General features: G+C 46.8%; 2 protein-coding genes across 2 annotated transcripts in view; one reads left to right on the top strand and one right to left on the bottom strand.

The window, feature by feature from the left end:
* C8A (complement C8 alpha chain) overlaps positions 1-14,848 on the top strand; it is a 63,810-nt gene extending 48,962 nt beyond the window's left edge. The window contains exons 8-11 of the mRNA XM_032416692.1: positions 4,606-4,737; positions 5,885-6,042; positions 10,099-10,321; positions 14,017-14,848. Coding sequence (XP_032272583.1) covers positions 4,606-4,737; positions 5,885-6,042; positions 10,099-10,321; positions 14,017-14,168 — 665 coding nt within the window. The 3' untranslated portion in view covers positions 14,169-14,848. The remainder of the gene's footprint in view (positions 1-4,605; positions 4,738-5,884; positions 6,043-10,098; positions 10,322-14,016) is intronic.
* A 9,479-nt stretch (positions 14,849-24,327) lies between these two features.
* C8B (complement C8 beta chain) overlaps positions 24,328-25,048 on the bottom strand; it is a 37,426-nt gene continuing 36,705 nt past the window's right edge. Inside the window, exon 13 of the mRNA XM_032416679.1 lies at positions 24,328-24,772. Coding sequence (XP_032272570.1) covers positions 24,621-24,772 — 152 coding nt within the window. The 3' untranslated portion in view covers positions 24,328-24,620. The remainder of the gene's footprint in view (positions 24,773-25,048) is intronic.

The raw sequence follows: 25,048 nt of genomic DNA, 5'->3' as shown, positions 1-25,048 counted from the left end.
CCGAAATTCAGCATTAGAACTGATAGAGGTGGAACACAGGAACCTGTATTTTTAATAAGCACTCCAGATGATCTCATTGTGTAGCCAGGTTTGAAAAACATCAACTCCAGAGTTCACTGAGTTCAAGACCCCCAAACAAATGCCAGTAGGATATGGTCCAAAGCTGACATCTAAGGAGTCCAGCCTTGATGGGAGGGGTGGAGCCATGGCGGATCATTGTTTGGTTCTATAAACACAGGTGACTGATGAACAACATGGATTTGAACTGTGTGGGTCCACTTATATGTGGGCTTTTTCAATAAATATAGTACAGTACTGTAAGTGCATTTTCTCTTACGATTTTCATAATAACAGTTTCTTTTCTCTAGCTTATTGTCAGAATATAGTTTAAGATACATATAATATACAAAATATGTGTTGATCCACTGTTTATGTTAACTGTAAGGCAAAAGTAGGCTATCAGTAGTTAAGTTTTGGGGGAGTCAAAAGTTATACTTGGATTTTCAGCTGTGTGGAGGGTCAGCACCCCGAACCCCCATGTTGTTCAAAGGTCAGCTGTGTAGTCACTCCACCACCCATGCCACACACCCATCTGGGCAAGTGCCACAGAGTTGCCCCAGACCATTCTCTGCTCTCTCTCCGCTCTCCTTCCTCTGCTCTTTACTAGATGGAGGAAGCAAGACATGTCTGGTTCTGTGTCTTGTCTTCCAATACCAGTTTCAAGTCTTGGATTTTGTCACTAGGTTTGACCTTCTCTGCCCGCACCCCCCCCTCCCCCATGCGCCCACCCCCTGCCCAGCTTACTGGTCTTGGTTTCCCATGGGTACTCTGCAGACAGCTCTGATCTGGCCTCCCCTACAGCTTCTGATGAGACTCCTCTCCTAACCCTCCTATATTGAAACATGCGACTCTCGGGATACACCTTAGTTTTTGTTTAGTATAGTCCCAAACCTGTTAGCTTCTCAAGGACAAGACCTTCCTTAATTCAGATTTCCATCATATTCCTATTTAATTCACAGTGTCTACACTGCCTAACACACAGGGTGATGGGGATGGTACACAGTCAGCGTTTACTACATTTTTCTCTCTGACAGCAGAATTCTTTAGTCTGATGTGATAACTGGAATTAATGAAAATACCACAGGCTTCTAAGCAAGATAGACTTGAGTTTGAATCTCAGCGCCACCATTTCTCAGCTGTATGCCCTTAGGCAAGATAATTCACCTGTATGAACCGAGGGCATCTCAACTACGAATGAGAAGTGTGGGTTGGGTGTCCAAGATGCTTTCAGCTCTCACATCGTAGGATTCTGAAGTCGCAGACCTTCCCTTGCTGGCGGTACCCTACTCTGGTGTCCTTGGAAGGCAAATCTTTGCAGTCGAGCGGTGCTGCTCAAATCGAACTGGAATTCTCCTCCCCCTGCAGCCCGTGGCAGGCCGTGGCAGACCCCGCATGAGCATAAGGGCTCTGCAGGCATCCTCCCGCCCCTCCATCCCAGTAATCAGCCTGCCCTGCCACCATAAGCTGGCAGCCCTCCACCGCCAGTCCCCTTGTAATCATTCTGGCTTCTGCCTCTGCATGCCTTTTCCCCACTTTTGTTTATCACTGGTGAAGCATTTTTTAATCAAAACAATTAAATATGCTAAATCTTCCTCAATTAGTAATGCACTAACAATTAAAAGTACTTGAGTAGAAGTGGCAGGAGAAACCCTGGGCTTGGTGCTGAGTGCTGGTGCTTACAGCCCCACAGCATCCTGCCTCCCAGGCACTCCCAGCTCAGAAATGATTCAGAAACCCATGCGCACACACACAGGGTGGGGAGGTTGAGGCTCAGAGGGGCCTGGAGATGGACAAATCCAGCCCCTCTCTCCCTAAACAGCAAACTGCAGCCCAGTGTGACCACAGGCCTTTTCTCAGCTCAGACAGGGTGCCTATGACTGGGATTTGTTTAGTTTTACTTTTTAAAACCATAACATGGGTACACAGGGTGTACAACACGATGGTTTGATATACGTATACAAAGGGAAATAAGGACTACATTGAAGCTAGTTAACGTATCTTCTCACATAGTTCCTTTTTCCTGTGTGTATGGGATGACAGCACCTGGAATCTACACTCTTTACAAATGTTCAGTATCCCATGCAATATGATGAACCGTCATTAGGCTGCACTTAGATGTCTCTACTTATTCATCCTAACTGCAACTCTGTCTGGTTTGACCAGCATCTCCCCACTCCCCCCACCTCTGCACCCCTGGCAACCACCTTTCTACTCTTTGCTTCCATATATTTACTTGGCTTTTTTAGAGGCAACATATAAGTGAGATCATGCCATTTTTTTTTTCTTTTTGTGTCTGGCTTACTTCAAGTTAGCATGATGTCCTCCAGGTTCGTCCACGCTATTGCAAATGGCAGGATCTCTTTCTTTTTTAAGGGTGAATAATCATATATATATATAATAGTCACACACACATACACACAATATATACGCACACACACCATAACCTCTTCATCCATTTATCCAAGTGACTGGAATTTGAATTCAGGATTCCCGACTTCTGAGATTTTTTTCTGTCAGAGACCTGTATCACAGGACTCCTGGTGTATATTTATTCGCTCACTATTCTCATTCATCAATCACGTATTCTGAAAATAGTTACTGAGTGCCTCCTCCACAGCAGACACTGTCCTGCCATTCTGACAAGAGAGTAGTGAATAAGGCACAAATCTTTGACCTCACAGAGTTTGTAGTTTGACAGGGATGCAGGTAAGTAAACGTGGTTGCTGAATACTTCCTTGAAAATATTAGATCTAATCCTTAGCTCAATTGAATAACTGACTGAAATTAGTTTTCCCTTGTGGTTGCCATAATAATACAAGGACTGGTAATAATTATTGTATAGTTGCAGTTAAAAGTATCTTACACCAGTCAGAATGGCTAAAATGAACAAGTCAGGAAACAACAAATGTTGGTGAGGATGCGGAGAAAAGGGAACCCTCCTACACTGTTGGTGGGAATGCAAGCTGGTGCAGCCACTCTGGAAAACAGTATGGAGGTTCCTCAAGATGTTAAAAATAGAGCTACCCTACGACCCAGCAATTGCACTACTGGGTATTTATCCCAAAGATACAGATGTAGTGAAAAGAAGGGGGACATGCACCCCAGTGTTCATAGCAGCAATGTCCACAATAGCCAAACCATGGAAGAAGCTGAGATGTCCTTCAACAGATGAATGGATAAAGAAGATGTGGTATATATATACAATGGAATATTACTCAGCCATCAGAAATGATGAATACTTACTGTTTACATTGACACGGATGGAACTGGAGGGCATTATGCTGAGCAAAATAAGTAAATTGGAGAAAGACAATTATCATATGGTTTCAATCACGTGTGGAATATAAGAAACAGTGCATAAGACCATAAGGGAAGGGAGGGAAAACTGAATGGGAAGTCACCAGAGAGGGAGAAAAACCAAGAGACTCTTAACTATGGGAAACAAACTGGGGTTGCTGGAAGGGAGGTAGGTGGGGGATGCGGTAACTGGGTGATGGGCATTAAGGAGGGCATGAGATGTGATGAGCACGGGTGTTATATGCAACTGAGGAACTGCTGAACACTGCATCTGAAACTAATAATGTACTATGTGTTGGCTAATTGAATTTAAATTTAAAAAAAAAGGTAATGATATTTCAAAAATACAAACTCCAGTTCACAACCTTCGGAAAACTTGAGCCACAGAAAAAGCTGGACTCTGTAGCAATGGTCAGTATCTTGCTCTAGCCGACTCTTCTCGCCTTACCTTGCCAGCCCAACGAAGGGCTGGAAACCCAGCTCTGTTCACTTACAGAGTGAGGGATTGGGACAAAATGACTTTACTACTTTGAGAATTATGCTCCTCATCTACAAGAGTCAGGTTCCTCCGTGGGTCCCCAGATGTAGACAAATATAGGGACAGCTAATGTGAGACTCAATTATCATGGGGCCAGAAGGCAGGCAGACTCCCAGTGGAGATCTATCCATCTTCTAACAGCCCTCTGGCCCCTCCGGGGTACAAAGAGGACCTGGGTAAAAAAAGAAATGTACAAATATCATCATTCATGCCTGAACAAAACACATTGGTAGCTCTGAAGAAAGAGGGAAGTGTTCTGATCTAAATCTGCTTCATGGAGGACATGATATTTGAACTGGAGCTTGAGTAGACTTTGGAACAACGGTGAAAGTGGAGAGAGGAAGGGGTAATATGTGCAAAATGGCGGAGTGAAAGTGGTGCCAATCACAGGCCAGGTACTGTGCGAGGCACAGGGGTATATGGAGATGGATGAGGCAGAATCCCCGCCTCAAGGAAGCTCTGTGGAGAATGTGCAGAAGAAAGGGAACTAGCACTTTTGAGCAACTAGTAGGTGTATTTCCTTCTCATTTCAAGAATTATTTGAGTTTGAACTACACAGAAGAGAACACTGAATTTGGGTTAAAGGACTGGGATCTCAACCCAGATCTCTTAGACTCCAAAACTGAAGCTAGCTACAACTGCTGTGAGTTGTTCCATATTCACTGTCTTGAAGCATCTCAGCATTTTGTGTGTCTGTTTCCCTGTCACAGGTGTTACCAGCAGAGATATCAAGTCATGCTTTGGAGGTTTTGTGGGCATTGAATATGACTATTCAGACGGGATACAAATTGGAGGAAAGTTATCAGGGGGACGTTGTGAAAGATTTGGAGGTGGCGACCCTAGTAAGTATTGAGTAACGGGTCTCCCAAAGAGCAGCTAGACTTTTCCTTGGACACACACTCAGGGCATGAACATGATTTTCCCCCTCAGTTGATTCCATTTCAGTCAATGGTCATGCTGCACAGGTGCTCAATACCCCAAAGCAATGACTAGTTGTGGCTCTATTTTGAATTCACCATGGGCTGAGATCACCTTAGAAAGACATGATTTTGGAACATGTCCCCTGCTAGATTTTGAGCCCTAGACAAAGATCTAAGAAAGAACTGGGATGAAAGGAATGTGTAGACAGAACCTGGGTAGTTGACTGTTGAGATGAAGGTGCCTTGGGTTACAGTCCAGAGGGAGGAGACAAGTCTTCTGAGAGAGAAGAATATAGTTATTAAGGGCAAAGAACAATTATTAGAGAAAGACTGTACACAGATATTTTGTGGCATTTCCTGAACAAGTCAGTGTGAGTGCTCATGCATGCATTCATTCATCAAATGTATTGGGTATTTTTTTTTCAGGTGGGAGACACAGAGGATGCAGGGATGATGAAACAGTTTATAGTATAGTGGATGAGGTAGATATGAAACAGGTTCAAGTTACTCCCATTGTGTTAGGCTACTCATGCCTCAGGGCCTTAAGTCAAATGATTTCTTCTCTGTGATGCCCTTCCTTCCTCTCTCCATTTACCTCCAAAAATTCATTCACTTTTCTAGACAACTCACCTTTCACCCTGACCACCCTCCCTCCTGTACTGTAGATCTTTCTCCATGCCCCTTCTGAGCCCCATAGAGACATCTGTCACAGCACCTGTGATATTTAATTAAGCCTAGTCGGCAGGTAGCAGGCATGGGGCATATGAATGAATAAATGCATCATGAATGAATCCTCATCCACTTTCCCATCCTCTCCCTCTGCCATGCTGGTGTGGTGTGGGCTGGGCTGTCCTCCCTGGGTCTCTCTAATTCGGAGGATGGATCTATTTCTAGGCCCTGGTCCTTCTCTTCTGCTTTGTCCTACGAGTTAACTGAGCAAGGTAGAAGCATGGGAGACAGCTCTAAGGGGAGCACATGAACTCTGTCCCAGATCTCACTGGTGGGGCTTGCCAACCAGTCCTTTGGCTTTTTGGAAAATGAACTAATGCAGTTATCTTCTTGATGGCAGAAAAGGACATAAAGGCCATGGCTGTGGAAGACCTCATTTCTCGGGTTCGAGGTGGCAGTTCGGGCTGGGGCGGCGGCTTGACTCACAACGGGAGCACCATTACATATCGCTCCTGGGGGAGGTCATTAAAGTATAATCCTGTTGTTATTGATTTTGAGGTAAGTCTTTTCGCACTTGAAGGAACTCTACGTCCATGAGGAATGAAAGTGAAGCAGACCAGATCATTTCATATTTCTTATTATGAGCCCATCAAAGAACAAGATTAAATGTAACGGCACACTGATCTGGTGGCCTTCCCCACGCCTGACTGTAGAGTGCGTGACTTTAAACCCAGGCCACAGGACCACTGGGAGCAGAAGCTTACTATCTGAGCAGAGCCTAGTTTTACACGAGTAGTCCCAGAATTTCTTCAGCATTAGGCCATATTAAAAAAACAGGAACTTGCATTTAGACAGAAAAGACTTTAAAATCACATTTGTTGAAGTGGGGGTTGGCAAACTTTTTCTGTAAAGGAGCGGATGGTAAATATTTTTGGCTTTGTGGGCCACATAAATCCTCTGTCATACAAATTCTCCTCCTTCTTTTTTACAAACTTTTACAGACATAATAACCATTCTTAGCTCAAAGGCCATCTGCCTCTGCTCTAAGGGATCCCATCCCCTCATCACAATGAACCTCTGGTCCAGATGTGAGTCTCGCCATGGAAAAGATTAGGGACCTGAGGCTCCAAGTCACCAGTGAGCCATTTACAGTCACAGAGCTCATATGTAGCTGCCTAGATTTCAGACCTTCAGACTTCATAACCAGTTCTCACTTCCCTCTACCCTAGCACCTTCCTTGAAGCCATGGTTCTCAGCCATGGGGGGAGGGGGGCAGGTACTTTGCTCCCCAGGGGAAATCTGGCAGCATCTGGAGACGTTTTGAGTTGTCACAGCTAGGAAGGTGCTATTGGCATCTACTGAGCAGAGACCAGGGATGCTGCTAAACATCTCCCAACACACAGGACAGCCCCCACAACAAAGAAATGTCTGACCCCAAACGTCAATAGTGCTGAAGTTGAGAAACCCTGCCCTAAATCCCTAACCTCACAAAGGCAGTAAGATTGTACTCAAAGTGCAAAGGAAATGGATTGCTCTACCAGTTGTCTAACTATTTCTATTCATAGGCAAGGGTAGTCCATTTAGGAAAGAACTGTATTTTGGGCTTTTAAATAAAATATTGTTTTCTTGCCCATTTTCTCTTGACTCTTATCCATTTTCTACATATATTTAAAATCCCAGGTATGGATACATTCCTCTTCTTAAAATATATACCAACCAGTTGAACCCAAAAGTCTATTATAATACCCTGCTCTCTATGAAGAAAGAGGTCAGATGGATTAACCCTGATTTCATTTCTTCTCCAATAAGTAAGGGACCATTTTCATGCACCTGTAATTCACATAGGGCCTGAAAATTGCTATCATCAAGCTATTAGTCATTTGGGCAAAAAGTGTAAAATTGATATCAGGGGCAATATATAAACTTTCATGGGCAAGAGGTGAACTTTGTGTTTGCCTTGAGCAAAGCTTCTAAGGGGAAGTCTGATATTAATGATTTGGAGAAGACCAAATACTGTCTTTGTGGAAAGAGAGCCTACGTTTGGGGTGAGAAAGATATCATTTGGATCATGGCTCGCCACCTTTTCAGTGTATAACCCTGGATAAGTTACTTTATTTTCTGAGCCCTAGTTTCCCAGTCTATAACATGGGGATAATAAAATGTTACTTCATAAGGTTAGGGAGAGAGTAGTGGGTACTTAGTGAATGTCAGTTGAAGAAACAGATTGATGGAAGCTAAGTAAGCTGGCCAAATACCATAGCTGGTAAATGGCAGAGCCCAACTTGAGCTCTGTCTGATAGATTCTAATACCCATGATCTCTTCACATCACAGGCTTCCCCCTGAGAGGTTTGGATTCGATGCATTAAGGTGCTGGCAGGTTACACAGCAGGAAGATGACACAGCTAGAGCTGTGTTTTAAAAAGAGGATGCTTACAGATATATGAAGAATGAATTGAAGGGCTGGGGAGAGAGAGACAGACAGACAATGGGCAAGGAGTCCAGCCAGGGGGTTATTTGGAACCTGACGCTCAGAGTGGAGACAACGTATTACTCACTTACATGTCCCCATAGCTTAGCAGTGCTGATTTATGGCAGGTACTTAGACAGAGTTAATATAGGAATCATGTTATGTTCTGATGCTGTGCTATGTTATATATTATTATGTGTTAGGTTATATCGTGTTGCTAATATCATACCACTTGCCTTCTCTGAATCTGTTTTCTTATTTATAAAATGGGAACAAAACCATGGCCAATATCTTTTCAAGCTCTAAGATTCTTTTTCTCCACCCCTCCTCCCTCCTTTAAGTCGCTACCTGCCCTTCCCAAGGAATGCTCCCTTTCCACTTGCTGTGGATTCTGGGAGTGAGGAGTGAGAGGCAGGGGACTGAGTGCTGAGCCCCACTGGAAGGTCACAGGGAAGTTGCCCAATGGTCCCAACCTTCCCTGGAATTAAGAGTCATCTTTAACCAGGGTCACAGGGCAGCGCATCCTGCACTGACTTCCTAACAATGGGGCCAAATTTTCTGAACTTCCAGTAAGTGGTCATCTGCCCCTGGCTGGCAGCCTAGCCAGTCCTGAAATGACCAGGCTGGTGACCTCCGTTGCAACCTGTGACCACAAGCCAAGGTCTGTCTGTCATGGGTCTTTCTGTACACATTTCCAGGAACCCACTCAAGGCTACTGTGAGTGCCCTCTATTGACTTATGATTCTGGAGAAGTGAGGCTCAGTCCTAGCTCTGAATTGCCCTGTGACCTTGGCAAATCACTCCCATCTCAGGGCTTCAGGTTCCTGTCCTATATAACGGGAGATCTGTGAAGGAGCTTTCATTGCATGACTGTGTGTTAAAATATATAGTGTTAAAGGCATGCCAACCACAACCATATGTACATGCAATTTGAAGAATTTCGGCTTTTTCCCCCTATCATCACATCTAACTAATAAAAATGGTGCTTTACTTTATATTGTTCTTCCCTTCTGCAATGGTAGCTCTCATTCATTACTTCTTTAGATCCTCATAAGAATTCTAGGAAGTAGGTTATTATTCCCACCTTAGAGAAAATGAGGCTGAGGTTTAGAGACAGACAGGAAAGACCACAGAACTAGGACGGGAGCAGCATTTACTGAACTTTTACTCTGTGATAGGCCTCTCCCATCTATCAGCTTTCATCCTCACAGTAAGGTAAGAGGATTGTTCTCATTTTAGAGACGAAGAAGGCAGGCTCCCCGTCTAACCTGACAGATGACACAGCTGGAACTAGTAGGGCTGAGATCCGAAGCCAGATTTTCTGGTTCCAGATTCAGTGCTCTCTACCACGTCTACTCTTTCCCAACCAAGGATCGATTTCACCCCCCGGGGGACATGTGGCAATGTCAGGAGACAGTTTCAGTTTTCCCAACCAGAAGTTATTATCAGCATCTAGTGGGTAGAGGCCAGAGATACTTCTAAACATCCTACAATGCACAGGACTGCCCTCCCCCACCAACAAAGAATTCTCCAGCTGGAAATGCAGTCCTGCTGAGGTTGGGAAACCCTGGGTTATAGTCATTCCTGGAATGGGCAGTGGCCTCAAATGCAAATGACCCCCCCCCACACCTGTCCACACTGATACCAATAGGAGTGTTCAACACCTGCTGACACAACTACCTATAAGGTCTTTAATAATTCCTGCATTGAAGGTTAGCGATCAAAAAAAACAAAACCCCCAAAAAACCACACATAAATACCCATAATACTTTACCCTCTTCCTGCCTCCTAAAAGGGCTGGAGTGGGGCAGATGAGTTGACATAGATTGCTACTGAGCTCTCTTCCTCTGGGATTGGGGGACCACAGCTTTCAGAGCTAAGCAGGCCCATGTACAGAGTGGCTCTTTCACTTAATTATGTGATCCTGACTGAGTCACTCAAACACTCGCAGTCTCTGGAGTTGAGTGGCTGTGGGTAGCCACTCCGGAGTTGAATGGTGGTGAGGATCTGATGGAGTGGGGTAGAGTTGAGTGTCTAGTTCTGTGCCTGGCACGTAGCAGGCCTTCCAGAGGCTTGATGGCCAGTTCTTGGGCTCTGGGAAGCTGGAGGCCCAGGGAGGTGCTCTCTGTTCTTTCTGCACCCACAGATGCAGCCCATCCATGAGGTGTTAAGGCATACGACCCTGGGGCCCCTGGAGACCAAACGCCAGAACCTGCACCGGGCCTTGGACCAGTACCTGATGGAATTCAATGCCTGCCGCTGTGGGCCCTGCTTCAACAATGGGGAGCCCATCCTCGAGGGCACCAGCTGCAAGTGTCAGTGCCCCCTGGGTCGCAAGGGCCTTGCCTGTGAGCAAATGGAGCAAGATGGTAAGGCCCATGCATCCTTACTCAGTTGCAAGCCCGGCCCCCCTTAGAAGGGCCAGCACAGAAAGGACCTTCGGGTTGTCCGCCTCTTCTTCCTGTGACCTCTTGCTTTATGGCTGACGCCCTCTCCCCACTGTAATGGTTCTTCTGCTTTCTCCCTGCTATCAAGACCCTCTCTCAGATGAGATCTGTTGTTTGCCAAGGTGTGTAGGGACAGTAGGATTTATTTCTGGAGGGATATGTTAGTTTCCTAGGGTTACCATAACAAATTACCACAAGTTGGGTGGCTTAAAGCAACAGAAATGTATTGTCTGACACTTCTGTAAGTTAGAAGTCCAAAATTCAGGTGTATTGGCCAGGTTGGTTTCTTCCACAGGCTCTGAAGGTAGATCTGTTCTATGCCTCTCTCCTAGCTTCTGGTGGTTGTTGGTGATCCCTGGCATTCCTTGGCTTGTATGTAGATGTGTCATTCCAATCTCTATTTTCACATGGTGTTCCCTGCTATACATCTGTTTTCTCTTCTTATAAGAAAGCTAGTCGTTGGATTAGGACCCACCCTAATCCATCATGACCTCATTTTAATATGATATAAACTGCAAAGACCCTATTTCCAAACAAGGTCACATTTAGAGGTGATGGGAGTTTGGACTTGAACATATCTTTGGGGGCACACAACTCAACTCAGGACAAGAGTTAAATAGGTGGCATTAGAGTGCAAGGAGCTATGGCCAAAACTCAAAAGGGCTGGGGCAAGTCAGGTTTCAGTGTATCGTGGTACAGCATGAACTGACTGGTCCCAGGGAAGAAAGCTCTCAAACAAGGATTAGAAATCCATATCCCTCACAGATGAACAAGTCTGAGGACCTGGACGTGAGTCCCAACTACTTCACTAACTTCCTGTGAGACACTGGTGAACCATTTCTTTTTTCTGGGGCTCATCTCGCTCATTTAAGTTTCCTCTGAGCTTCAAGAATCTCTAGCCCAAGAATTTAGCCCAAATCCTTATGATTTCAGTTTCCTGCCCATACAAAGTTTATATTGTACATGGAATGATGGCAAAAACACATGGGCTGCCAAATCAATGTATAAATCGGTCTCAACTGGCCAGTGCAAAGAAGATAATGTAAAGGAAAAAAAGAAACTCCGGATAGGTACATCTAAGGTACTACTCTTAGGTCCATAAAACGAACTGCGGATGCCCACGGTAGATGGGGTGGGAGCCTGGTTTGAAAATGAGCTGATGGCGGGTTATAATTTCCTCACTGGGGGAGTAGTTCTCAACGGGAAGCAAGATGGCAGAGCTCTGGTGGCAGATAGGCCTCTGAATACCAATGTTGCCAATTTTCATTTGAGAATCCCCTGAAAAATAGGGATAGTATCAGTACCTTCCTCACAGGTTGTGTTGTTGTGACCCTAGCTAACACACGTGGCAGGCTCTATTATAATATGTAAGAGGAAGAGATTGCTCTCCTGGTAGAGGGTCAATCTTGGTTTGGTGCCTCATCTAAATCCCTCCATTGCTGGCTGAAGGGAGTGCAAATTAAATCCCAACAGGTTGCCTTGTATCCTGTAGGAGGGATTCTGAGAGGGCTGAGCCAACATGGTGAGTGAATCCCAGCGTCCTTATGAATGAGGATGCAGAGAATAAAAAACAAGTAGACTCATTACCAGGTCAAAGATTGGCACAGTTTCCTCATGGAAACTGAAAAAAGACACTGCCTGATGGGTGGGTAAATGGGGAGAAACAAAGAAACTTCTCGGGGCTGATACAGGCCAGCTCCTGGGCCCTGGGTTTTCTTGACTTTCAAGCAGAGTGTGGACTGGGTTTCAGCCCTCATTCACCTCATTGGGCAGGCAGCTTTTCCAAAGGGACCAAAGGTCATTGAACAGAAAGAATAACTAACCCTTATTCTGTGCCAGGCACTATCTCAACACCCCCTGGGCATGAACTCATCTCTTCCCCCAAGAATGTTGTAAGTACTGTTATTAGCCCCAATTCACTGATGAGGAATTGGGATAGGAGGAAGGTGACACACCTTTGCTCAAAGTCATCCAGCTGCGGAGTGTCAGAGCCAGGATTGGACCCAGGGGGTTGGACCCATGCTAGGACCCAAGCTCTTAACTTACATTCTACTGATGTACATCCTAAGAGTCAGGAAATTTCAGAAATGAGGGCAGAGAGTCTGAGATGATTGCATTGACTATTATTTTGGGGAGTGGGAAGGGAAGGTATGTCCCAGTCCATGCTTATCAGCCAACCTGACTTAAAGAGCCCTGCCTTACTAATTACACTTATGGCATAGGCCTGCATTACCAGTGACTTGCTTGGATCCCTTGGATCCCTGGACAAAACTACAGAGGTAGAAAGGAATAGGGAGTGTGGGTTACCTAGTTATGCCTCTTCAATGGTCCAATGCTAGGTTCAGTTGCAGCCATGCTGAGTCAGATGTACACAACAATGGGCCCTGGGGAAGGGGGACATGATGCCAAGGATCTGAGGGTGGTGGCAGGGCACAGAGAATGGGTCCTCCTCCTCACAGCCCATTTCTCCTGCAAGATTACATCAGTCAATTGCAGGCAGCACACAGGTATTCCATTAACCTTGTTACAAGCACCGTGTGGACATCAGGTAGCCTTGGGGACATCAGACTGAAGTTCAGCCTGACAAAGATTAATTTGGTAAGGAAATCTAAGACTGGGCAGTCAGCTACCATGGAGACCCACTGACATTGATCCCTAAGGATTTTCCCTGCAAACCTTTGCCTATGGGGACCAAGTCATGGAAGTGAGAAAAATAGAGACAGAGAAGTCCGCTGTGGCTGTCCCACCAGGGAGTATAATTACAGAGCTCAAAGGGACCTGAAGATAATCTAATCCAGTGATATTCACACTGGGATCTGAAGAAACTTGTGGTCTTAGGAGCTGCCCCAGGGGAGCAGGGCAAATGTGACAGACACCCTAGCTTCAAATAAAACAGCCTGACTTTCATCTGGCTGCCATATTGAGGTTCGTATAAAATTTCATTTAAGGGGGAAAAAAACAATAATGAAAAAAAATGATGGAAAAACCCCACCAGATTAGTCCAGTCATTTCATTTAGAGGTGAAAACTCAGGCTGAGACAGGGTCGGGCCCAAGGCACAGAGCCAGTAGGAGGCAGCAGCCCCAGGCCAGGGGGCTGCATGAGCTGGCTTTCCAGAAGCAACCCGTGATCAGTGCCTATGTTCTCATGCTCTTTGCAGAGACTCTGTCACTCACTGTGGCCCCACCGTCAGAGTCGGAGGGGTCTGATTTGCAAACCCTCACAAAAGCCCAGCAAGCCTCTCGACAGGGCTGTCAGGCTGGCCCTTGTCTGTGAATCCCTGGCTGGGATGTGCTCCCTGCTCTTCACACCCTCCAGTGGCTCTGTGTCATTCTTCCAGAGGAGCGTGCCTTCCCGCATTACTCTGCTATCTCTCTTCCATGGAACTGTGCATTCCAATTTCATGAGATGGGCTCTCAGTGGCCTCTTCTCACTCCATCCAGAATTTCAAATTAAGAGCAAGGTGGCGAGCACAGAGGTCTTGGTTGGCTACACCAGGCATTTCCCCAAGGAGAGATTGTGGACCACTCCAGGGCAATGGGATGGGCCTCCCTCCTGCTAGTCTGAGCTGCTTCTTGTATGCTAACCTTCTCCTCCCTTGGGAAATTATCTGTGCAGGAGCCAAGGCAGATGGTCGCTGGAGCTGCTGGAGCTCCTGGTCTGCTTGCAGAGCAGGCACCCAGGAGAGGAGGAGAGAGTGCAATAACCCTGCACCCCAGAACGGAGGCGCCTCATGTCCAGGGTCTAAAGTGCAGACCCGGGCTTGCTGACAGCCTCTGGGCACCGATGCTGTGGATGTCACCCCCTGCACCAACCACTGGCTAAAGACTTCTTTCAGCTGAGGGAAAATGCAAATCGACATGGACTTCTTCTCTGTCCTGCCAACTCCTGGGCCCAGGACCGGCCTGTGCCATCTACAATGAACTAACTGTCCTATTATTCTAGACGTTCAACAACTGGGTGCAGGGCGTTAACTAGGGGCTCGGTCCTGCTTACAGCATCTCAGATCATCCAAAAAACCAAAAAACCAAGAGAGAAATCTCAATCCATGCCCTAGAGGGATTTATAGGATGTTAGAGGTATGAGGCAAGCAGATGCTATTGAAACAGTCAATGGTCAATAAAACAAAGCATGATGAGAATTATTTCAGTTCTTTGAGTACAATATTTGTTCATTCATAGAACCATTACTAGATGGTAAAATAAGCAGACACACTGAAATAATGAGAAAAAAATGAAGACTGACTTGAATTCCTTCAATTTTCCTTCACCTGGATTCAACAGTATTTTCCTTTATTCCTTCACTTAATCTCCCTTGGTTAAGTTCTTACCACAAATAACACATTTCCCCCAGTTACCATCTCACACTATCCTTTTCCTTTGTTGCATTTTTCACAGTTAATAATTCTATATTTGCTGCCATACGTCCTGTGACTATTTATGACCTGTCTCCCCTGAGATGGTAATCGTGAGAGATCAGCTTTGTTTGGTTCAGCACTGTATCTGAAGAGGCCAGCACTGTGCCTGGAACTGGGAGGGACCTAACAAGCATCCTTGGATGAAGTGAGGGACCAAACTCAAGAGTCAGTTCAAACATGTGGTCCAGATTGGTCAGCTCTCCAGACTGGAGCATGGATCTGGAGGGGCCAACCAATGCTGATCAGTGTACCTTCCCTGCCACCTGTGGGAGAGCCAATCACACCAGCCTGCCTCAGTATCCCCACAGCACTCCAGTCATGCCTCAAATAGAGAATGTGTTGTGTTGCACTGACTTTTCTGTTTACCTCTAAGTTTCTCCTATAGGTTGGTGACTCCTTGGTGGTGGAATGTGCATTTCCAGTAGGGACAAAAAAAAATCTGTTGATTGATATATATTGGTGTTCCCTATCTTTCCAGAATCCTCAATCTTTTTACGGTAATCATAAGACATATATACATGAAACAATTAGAAGGGGTTTTAGGGACACAGGGAATCAATTGCTGAGTTAATGCCGAAGTAAGTGCCAAAGGAGACCAGGTGGGAGAGAGATTTACCTTACCTTGTGTGTGTGTATTTTATATATGGAATGGGGCTTGACCCAGACCTCGAAGGATCATAAACTAGGCAAAGAGGGAGGAAGCCTTTAAGACAGAAATTCAGCACGTAACAGAATTTGAAGGTGAGAAAGAACCTTGGGGGCACGTGCAAGTGCACGTGTTGGGAATGGAGAGTGGGGAAGAAGGTGAAAGTAAATATGTCATATAAAACAGCACAGTGCCTGTTGCACATGGAATTATTAGCATCACCCTTATTATTACTATTGTTACTGTTATTAATTAAAACATAGTTTGGAAGTTTCATTTCTGAACTCATTAGATCTTCCATCTGAAAGAAGACTCCTTTACTGCTTTTATCCTGTCATTTATTTGCTTTTTCCTTTTAAAGTTAATTTACATTAGTAATTAATTTCCATTCATTATTTACTAGAGAGCAACAGTTACATGCTAGTAACTGAGGGAGGCCGAGTGCGCAATTTACAGAGGACATTCTAGCTTGGTCTTCATGAAAGTGGTAATTCTCAAACTCACTTGCAGAGTAGAATCGGTTGGAGGGTTTTGAAAACCTTGACGTCCAGAGGCTGCACCCCAGACCCGTGAAATCCAAATGTCTGGAGGTACGAGCCAGACAGCAGGAGTTTTAAAGCTGCTATCAACTATACTTCAATAAAACAAGAAAGAAGAAGGCAGCCAAGGCTGAGAACCCTTGAGTGAGGAGAGTCATCACAGGTTCATGGGAACAGGTGTGTAATAAAACAAAAGGGCAGCCACAGTAGGGTTTACCTGTGCTATCTCATTCAGCCTTATCAAGGACCTCTTCAGGTTCCCTTTACGAGTCCCACGTCACGGCTAAGGACACTGAGGCTTGGCAAGGTGGAGCCTCACGGTCGGCCAGTGTTTGAATGCAGTCCATCAAGCCCAGACTCCCCGCCTTCGCTCTGTGCTGGCTACTGGTGCAGGGACCTGCAGGATGGCGTGTGGGCTGCAGGGGAGAGGCGAGGAAGCTCCTTTAGGGGTGAATCTAGTCCTCTAGGTGGGAGGTGAGAACGTTGGGGTTAAGCAACTGCCCGGATCACCTGTGAGCCCAAACGACCAGCTGAGCCATGCCGTTGTCTTCCTGTCGCCGGAGCCAGGGAACCAAGGCCAGCGTCTGCCCCCAGCTCCCCCGAGGACGCCGCCTCCCAGCTGCCTCCCCAGCAGTTTCAGAAATCACAGTACAGTGGCAGGGGCAGTTTCAGAAGCAGCGACCCTTCCCCAGATCAGCGCCTTTCCTTCTTCAAGAACGCCTGGCTCTTGCCAAGCAAAGGGCATAAAGCTCGTCAAATGTATTCTCCCTCAGGTCCTTTCACGAGACCTATAATCTAAGGCTTTATAGGTAGTGGATGTAAAAACACGGCTTAAAGATATAATCTTCAGCTTGACAAGGTGTCTTCGGAAAGTAAATTAACGACAGAATGGAAAGCAATAAGGAGAGGCTTTTTTTGCTTTTTCTCTTCCTTGAGATGGAGGAAGATCTAAAGAGTTCACTCAATGAATCTCTTCTGAACTATACATGCCTTTAGGGTGAAGAGAATGGACGGAGAGAAAGGGTAGGCTTCAAAAACCACACCACAGAAATGAGAGATGGCAGAACGCAGCTATTGGGGGTCGTGACAGGAAGGGGATGTGATGCAGATTAGCAGAAGGACACCTCTCTTCCATGAAGGCAATCAGGGCTGCTACCCCTTCACTTGGGAAATGGGCGAAGCCCCCGGGGAGCTCCTGTGCCAGGCCCCGTGCCAGGTGCCAGAGATACAGAGATGAATCAGATGTGGTTCTGGCCCTGCGAGAATGCGGGGGCCGGGGATGCAAGAGGTCCCATGCCAGCAGGAAGCCCAGAGGGCTGTGGGGGCTAGCCCAGCTGGGGGAGCACGAAGGACAGCCCAGAGGAGGAGAGGATGGAGTGGAGTCTAGGAAATAAGTGGGAGTTAGACAAGCAAGGAAAGGCGGAGAAGGGGCAGGATAACGCAGAGGAAGCAGCATGCAAAAAGTCACCGGGGTGGGACCCCATGAGGTGGGGTGCTGAGGGTGACAATTCACTGCTCAGCTCCTTGGTTTGGGTGCTGGTCCTTCTGAGGCTGGAGACTGCTGAGTTCAGACTTTTGGTCTGGTCCCTGAGCCTTTCCTGAGGGCAGCTTGTGCTTGGTCCTGGGGAAGTTTCTGTAGCTGCCACTTCCCTGCTCACCTCAGGCGCTCCTGGTGGTTCAACACCCCACAGCCATTGTTAGAAAGTCCAAGCGTTTTTAACTGGATTCACAAGGTTCTCTAGGATCCGATGCCAATGTGCCACTCCATCTTCAGCTCCTTTTTTAGGTTCTATGAGCCACTTGTACTAAAAATCTGTTGCCCTTACAGGATGTACAAAGCCCTATATGTCTAGCCTTTGGCTCTGTGACTTCATTTCCTTCCATTCACTCCTTCCCTCAATCATGTTGCTCTAGCCACGAAAGGCTGTCTGTGGTTCCTCATACATGTCAAGCTCTCCCATGCCTCAGGACTTCGCATCTACTATCCCCTCTGCCTAAAATGCTCATGCACTAAATGAGCTCGTCCAAGCCTCACGCCCTTGTTTCATTCAAGTCTCTGCTCAAATATGATCCCTCCAAGGACCTTACTCCCATTTATTTTTCTTGTATGGTACTTAGCACAACCTGAGATTAGATAGATTCATTTATTCTCCTATTTTTCTTGGTATATGCCTCCCCCCGTTAATATGCAAACTTTTTCATGGCTAGATCCCCAGTGCTAGAATAGTATTTGGCCTTAATACGGGGTCAACAAATATTTGTTGAATGAGTGATTTCCAATTGAGTTCCTCAAATAGGCCAGGCTTTTTGTCCCCTCCAGGCCTTTGCATATACTACCCAGAAGCACCCTGCCCCCCAGCTCCCTCTTCTCCTAGCTCTTTGCCAGTGATCTTCAGGCAAGAGGTTAAGTGTCAGCCCTGACCCCTCCCATTAGCCCACACTTCGTCAGGTGCCATTCCTTCATAGGGCTCTGTATCCCAGCACTTTCCAGTCTATCACTGTAGCTTACTTGTCTGTCTCCCTCACCTAGTGACTTTTGCAGAGCAGGTAAAAACTCATCTTCACCTTTGGAGCCTTAGTACTTAGCATAGCACCCGGACATAGGAGCTTCCTAGTAAAAGTTTGTTGGATGCTGTTCTCTCTCTGGGTCCCTCCGTGCTAGAAGCAAAGGCTCTGAAATGGCCTTAGCATGTAGGGTCAGGAATTCGTGAGTGAGAACCCCGTAGAAGATATTTTCACAGGACTTCCAGATCCTGCAACCTTCCTGGAGCATCAGAGGAGAGCCCACACGCTTCCAAGAGGCTGTGTAAACTTAAGAGGGAGAGACCACCTTTTCCACCTTCGTGAAGGAAAGCCCATCAAATCGAGTTAAAAAGTCTGCATTAGTGGCCTTGGGGTTTCCCCCCTCCTCCCCTGGGAGAGATAAAGAAAACAGTTTCCCTTCTATATTAGCAGCTTAAAATGTGAGATAAATTCTCCTGCCTAACCAGTTTGTAACAAATGGACTTCGCTGTCCAGTGGCGTGATACATGTCTGATGGATCTATTTATCCATTCTATTTCTTTAGAGATAGCAGCTAAGAAGTTTTATCTATTATTTGTCTCCCTCCCCCATTCCCATTTTCCTAACCAAGCATGTAGAGCAAGTGGTTGATGGATGGATGGTGTTTGGGATAAAAGGGACCAGAATCAGATACTTTTCAGGATACGAACAAACTGGCTTATTAACAAGGAGGACCGTCAGGCAGGAGGCGGCGGCGGGGCGGGGGGTGGGGGGGGAGGGAAGGAGGAGTGGAGACCGGATGAGGGCCAGTGATGGATGAAGGAACACCTGGGGTTGCAAGGTGGAGACGTGAGATAACTGGTGGGTGCCGCCGCAGATAATGGCAGTGCCCAGGCTCTGGGGTGGTTCCTGCACAGAGGTGAAGGTCAGACCAGCCACTTGCCTCTCTTTGACAATCCTCCAAGAATTTCCCACTGCAAATGTGATCCCCGACTCTTCTCCTTTTGCTTTCTGTAAAATGCAATCTACACGCTGCGAAAGAGACAGACGCTAGGCAGGGCGAGACGAGGCAGACGGTAGACAGGGTTGGTTCGTGTAGCACCCCAGAGTGGAAAGGCAGTCGAGAAGTGGCCATGTGTCAGGCACTCGGGGTGACAGCAGTCCCTCGGCATATGTCATGCCATTCGATCCTCACACTGTGCCACTAGAATGATTAGCCCCATATTCTGATGAGGACACCAAGGCACAGAGAGGACCAGTGACTTGATCAAGACCACTGAGCTAGGAGGTGGTGGCCTTGGGTCTTCTTCCTCTATCCATCTGCCTGCAAGCCCTTGAAAGAGCTCTGCTTCCCCGCTGCAGAGATGCCAGACCAGGGGCGTCTCTCTGCCTCTTCTATGCAGGTGGGCAGGCAGGCAGGCACCTGCTGTGTGATGCTGCTGGATCTGCGTCTGCTGTAGCAGGAAACTGGGGTGCAGCCCTGGGACTGAGGCAGTGCTGCCCCTTTCCAGCTGTGTGGTCCTGGGCAAAAGGCCCAGTGTCTCCGAGGTGCCTTCTCATCACCTGTCAAAGGCAGATAATAAATCCTTCCTCTTGTAGCCATTGAGAGGATTAAGCTGGATTAGGTATGTGGAAGTTCTTTGTAGCTGGTAATGCCCTCTGCAAATATTAGTTATTATGCTGTTACATTTTCCCTTAATAACCCAGAGCTTGGGATATAAAAGCCTTCCATGTCCTTTATGAAGACATCTCCTAGGAGCTAAGCTATTTTATGTCTTTCTTGTTCTCGTGGTTATCGTGGGTTCAGCACTGAAATATTTTTAAAGTAGTCTTAAATGACTTTTAAAAAACAAACCAACAAATCACTCCTCTTGATGTTTTGAGAATCCCCAGAAACATCAGTGATACAGCTATGGCGTGCTCCCCAAACCCCAGGAGGCTGCTACTGTAACCATCCCCATCTTACAGATGAAGAAATGAAGGCACAGCTGGGTATGGCGCTTGCGTAAAACCACAAAGCTAATAAGCCACAGAGCCAGACAAGGTCACATACACAGGCCGTGTGGCCCCAGGGCACACACTTTTAAGAACTACACCACTCGGCTTCTCTTCATCCATGTTTCCAGGTCAGCTTAGGGGGCTGTGAATTGCCCGGGGTGGCTCAGTAAAACCTACGTTTCTGAATACCTCAGTATGGAGTCTGGCGTGTTCAAGAACGAGAACTCGAAGAGGAAAACGCTCTACGGAACAATCTGATTTCGTGATGGCAACATTGAATAAACAGGGAATCTCAAAGACTTTTGGTGTATTATTCCCGTGTGTTGCTGGTAGGTTCTTAGGTGGGCATTCCAGGTTTCAAATGAATCCACAGATGAAAAAATGAGGTGGAGGCAGAATGCCAGAAGACAATATTTGGGGGAGGAGGGGGTTCCTTTTTGTTCCTTTCCTACCTCTGCCACAGACTGGGCTGGCCTTTAACCCTCTGGAGCCTTGGCTTGGGTGTCCACTCGTAAATGTGCTTCTCAGGTTCACCCCCACCCCATGTTGCAGAGTTTTCTGCTCTCTTCCTCTGCCAAGTTTCCCTGAAGATTTCTGGTGGTCCCCAGGGGGTGTCACCAATACCCCTCCCCGAGTACCGTCAGCCCCCATCTGACACTGGCTGTTTTTCTCTCTCTTTTCTTTCAGTCTCGTTTGTAATGCTGCCCACAAAGCTGGCTGAAGGTGCCTCCCCCAGCCACTGCTATGGGGGTTGCCCCCTACTCAGGGTTGCTGTACCCCAAATTTCATGACGCTACCATCATGTGCCACTAATTCACTTGAGTTTCTCACCGGCCTGGGAAGGTTCTGCCCTTGGCCCACTCACATCCCTTTTCGTTAGGTAATGAATTCACACAACCATGATTTATTGTTGCCTGCTGTGCCAGGCACTGCGCTGGGTCCTTGAGATACAAAAGTGCAGTAGACACTCTCCCTCCTTCGTGGACATGATGTGTGGGAAGGAAGAGGAGATGGTAAATGAGTAGATTATAACACAATGTCTTCAAAGCCTAGAGATGCTGGCAAGTAGACATAATGTCATTAAGGACATCTTCAATCCATAAGACAAAGTATTTCTCCACCAAGACGCTAATCAGAAAGTGCCCAGGGAGACCTGGCTGGTGTCCCAAGGGCTTTCTGCTGCAGGCCCACTCTTTCCCAAGAGCTTTTCAAATAAGTGCCTGGAAACAGGCCAAAGTTCTCTTCTTTAAAACAAAGATGGCATTTTCCTCTGGATTCTGCGCCAGCATATTCTCTTTTTCCCAGCCTCAGCATCCCACCTTGATTTCCACGGTGAGCCCATTTGCAGTAAGGATCCTGTTTCCCTAAGAAGCTCTCTCTATATGTCACCAGATGACTGTATGAGTATCTCTACTCCATCACATTCAGATAAAGAGGAACTGAGATCATGTCAGTTAAAAGACTCCATAAACTGAGCAGCACTCTAATTGGCAGCTGATATTATTATTACTATTGTTAAAATCACTATAATAATTATTATTCCCATAGAAGTTATGTGATTAGCCCAAGGTCACACGGGGAGGAAGTGGAGATGCAGAGAGCCCTGCCCCCACATCAAGCACACGGCGGAGCTCCCAGCATTTCAGAGACCCATGCTCTTGGAAGCAAAACTCTCCCACATCCGGGTATCTAGTGGCGTGCTCGAGCTTCCAGGACCACTGCCAAACGACACTGCCTGGACTGCGCCCCATGGACACCGCAGCTCCTTCCCGGGTACGCCAGCCTGAGCTACCGTCGCCGAGGTGTGCCAAAAACCCAGCCTGCATTTATTTTGTTTAATTCTTACACTATGTTTCAGCCTCCTCCTAAATGCATTTGTTTGCAAAAAGAGCCACTAGGGGAAGTTCAGCCCACAAATAAGAATATAATTATTACACGGTTTAGCGGTACCTGGGCGTCACCCGGGTATTCACCGGTGCTCCGAAATTCAATTGTTTCTCCTTCAAGACAGTATTTAATAGGATAAACAATTTCTGCTAAATGCAATAAATGTGAACCTGGGCTGTCATCTCCATAATCAACTTAAATTTCCCATTAGAAGCAGTGGCTGTGATTGAGATTCAGAATTTAATTTGGCGGGCTGGCTTCAACGCGCTCGGGCGGGCTTCCTGGGAGCCTCCCATCAACCAAAGACAGAACCACTCTTTCCCGTCTCTGGGGAACCTTAAAAGAAGATAGATTATAACTCAAGAAAATTATACAGCTTCGGTATAATGAAAGAGATAAAACATTATTGGATTAGCTTGTTGAAATAACAGCAGACGGCAAAGCAATAATATCAAGGCAAACAAGGGCCCGGGCCATCAGCTCGGTGGGAGGGCCAGGGGGATGAGAGAGGGCAGGCCAACCCGCACGCTTGCTGCCACCACCCCCGGCCGTCCGAATCGGCTCCTTCCCTGGGTTGTTCTATTGACTCCATTCCAGATGGCTGGGCGGGCCACACTGGTGGGTGGCGGTGACCCACGCCGTGGCGTCATGGATGTGTGAAGGTCTTAGGCCCCAGCACCTAGCCCAGAGGCAAACTGAAGCAGATGATGCGGCTGAGAACAAACTGGTGGAAAATGAACAGGATTAACCAATTCACCTTCAACCATTTTCTCCCCCCACCAATTTGATTTCCACAAATTCACGTGAAGTTCTGCAACCAGACAGGGAGCATCCAAGAGCAAACAAAATCCGAAGGGCTGTTTCAAGGTGATGGAATGAATGAGAGCCATAAAGCCTGAATGATCACTTGACTCAATCTAAAAAATCAAAATATTTTGGTTTTTAGTAACCTAAAGATCAACTAACTGCCCTCTTATGCTCCCTCCTCAAGCACCTCCCTCACCCAGGTAAGATTTGGATGAAAGCACGAGTGAGCGAAGAGGAACGTACAGAGGTAGGGGAAGGTACACATTCCATGCTGCCCCAGAGCCGTCAACTTGAACTTCTCCTTGATAGGTTTCCTCTTCCAGCCACTACAACATTTTCCTTCCTTACTTTCTCCCTTCCTTCCTCCCTTTCCTCCTTCCTTCTCCCCTTCCATTCTTTCCTCCCTCCTCCCTCCCTCCTCCCCTTCCATTCCTTCCTTCCTCCCTCCCTCCTTTCCTTCCTCCCTTCTCTTCCTTCCTTCCATTTCCCTTGCTCTTTTCTCCAGCTCAGGACCTTCTCTGGGCACCCACTCATGTCATAATAATTCAGCTCTGCCCCAGAACTCCTGCTTTGGACACGCACAACTTCGCCCTTCCTTTGCTCAGCATCAAAGGGAGCTGAGGAACCAGGATCCACTCTCCTCAGGATGCAGCGGGTGGAGGCTGTCAATACCACACACACACACACGCACACACGCACACACGCTCTTCTACATTTTATTTCATAAAAAATTCTTGTCAGTAAGCCCATTTACCGAGAGGAAGGGAACATGACAGTTAAGAGTCTAAACCCCTGGAGCCCAAGTGCCCGGGTCTGCAGCTCAGATCTGCCACTTCCTAACTGCACAACCCTGGACAAGCCACCTAACTGTTCTAAGTCCCAGCTCCCGCGGCTGTTGGATACACAGCTTGTAAGGCTACCATGAGGCTGGAATGAATTAACACACTGAGCACCGTGGCGAGCATCGTCATCATTCAATACATATTCACCACCATTGTCAGTGAATGAGACCATGCAGTCTTCAAGGGAGGAACAACTTAATATCTATGCACTGATTCACTATTGGGCACCTACTTTGTGCCAATCACTGCTAGACAGTAGGACGTCAGTGTGAACAACTTCTAACAGTTCCTGGCTAGGAGTGCATGTGAGTGGAATAAAACTAGACAGATGAGCCAAGTGAGCATTACCAAGATTCTTAAGCCCTTAAGGAACCCATAGTTTATGTTTAACTCACTCTTGGTTCAAATCAATATGCATTTTGCAAATAACATCTTTATTTCAAACACCCTGAATAGCACAGCCCTCTACCCTCGGGCTGGCCCCAGGTGGGAGCTGGTATGCGGTAACTGGGCCTTAGCTCCTAAGGGCTCAGAGCTCTTGCGGTGTGTAACCCACAGCAGTATCTACTAGGAGCACTTCTTCCTTAGCAATTAAGTGTTTCTGAAGCAGGGCCCAAGCAGGGACTGCCTCCATTTTGAGGAGGTGGATTTTTGCACTGCCTTTGTCTTGTTTTATGTCCTCCAGAACACGGAGACCAGTCTGACCAGCAACTCCACCTCCCATCAATGGGGACATCTAGAAGAAAGAAGGTCAGTGGACATTAATTAGCCCTTGTTACACCTGGTGCCCTATGGAGGGGTGGGGCATATAAGCCAAAACACTTTGGGAGTCTGCTCTCATCTCCTCCCTCTAGTCACCTGTCCTTCTTGCACACCATTGTACTTGCCATGCTCCCTTCTACCACAGGGCCTTTGCAGATGCTGTTTCCCTGGCCCAGAATACACTTTCCTCCTCTATTCATCTGGTCAATCCCCTTCACCCTTCAGATCCCCATTTAAGTATTGTTTCTGC

This window comes from Phoca vitulina, unplaced genomic scaffold (assembly GCF_004348235.1).
Source record: "Phoca vitulina isolate PV1807 unplaced genomic scaffold, GSC_HSeal_1.0 scaffold2, whole genome shotgun sequence".
Classification (NCBI taxonomy): Eukaryota; Metazoa; Chordata; class Mammalia; order Carnivora; family Phocidae; genus Phoca; species Phoca vitulina.
This window is presented reverse-complemented; position numbering and strand designations above follow the sequence as displayed.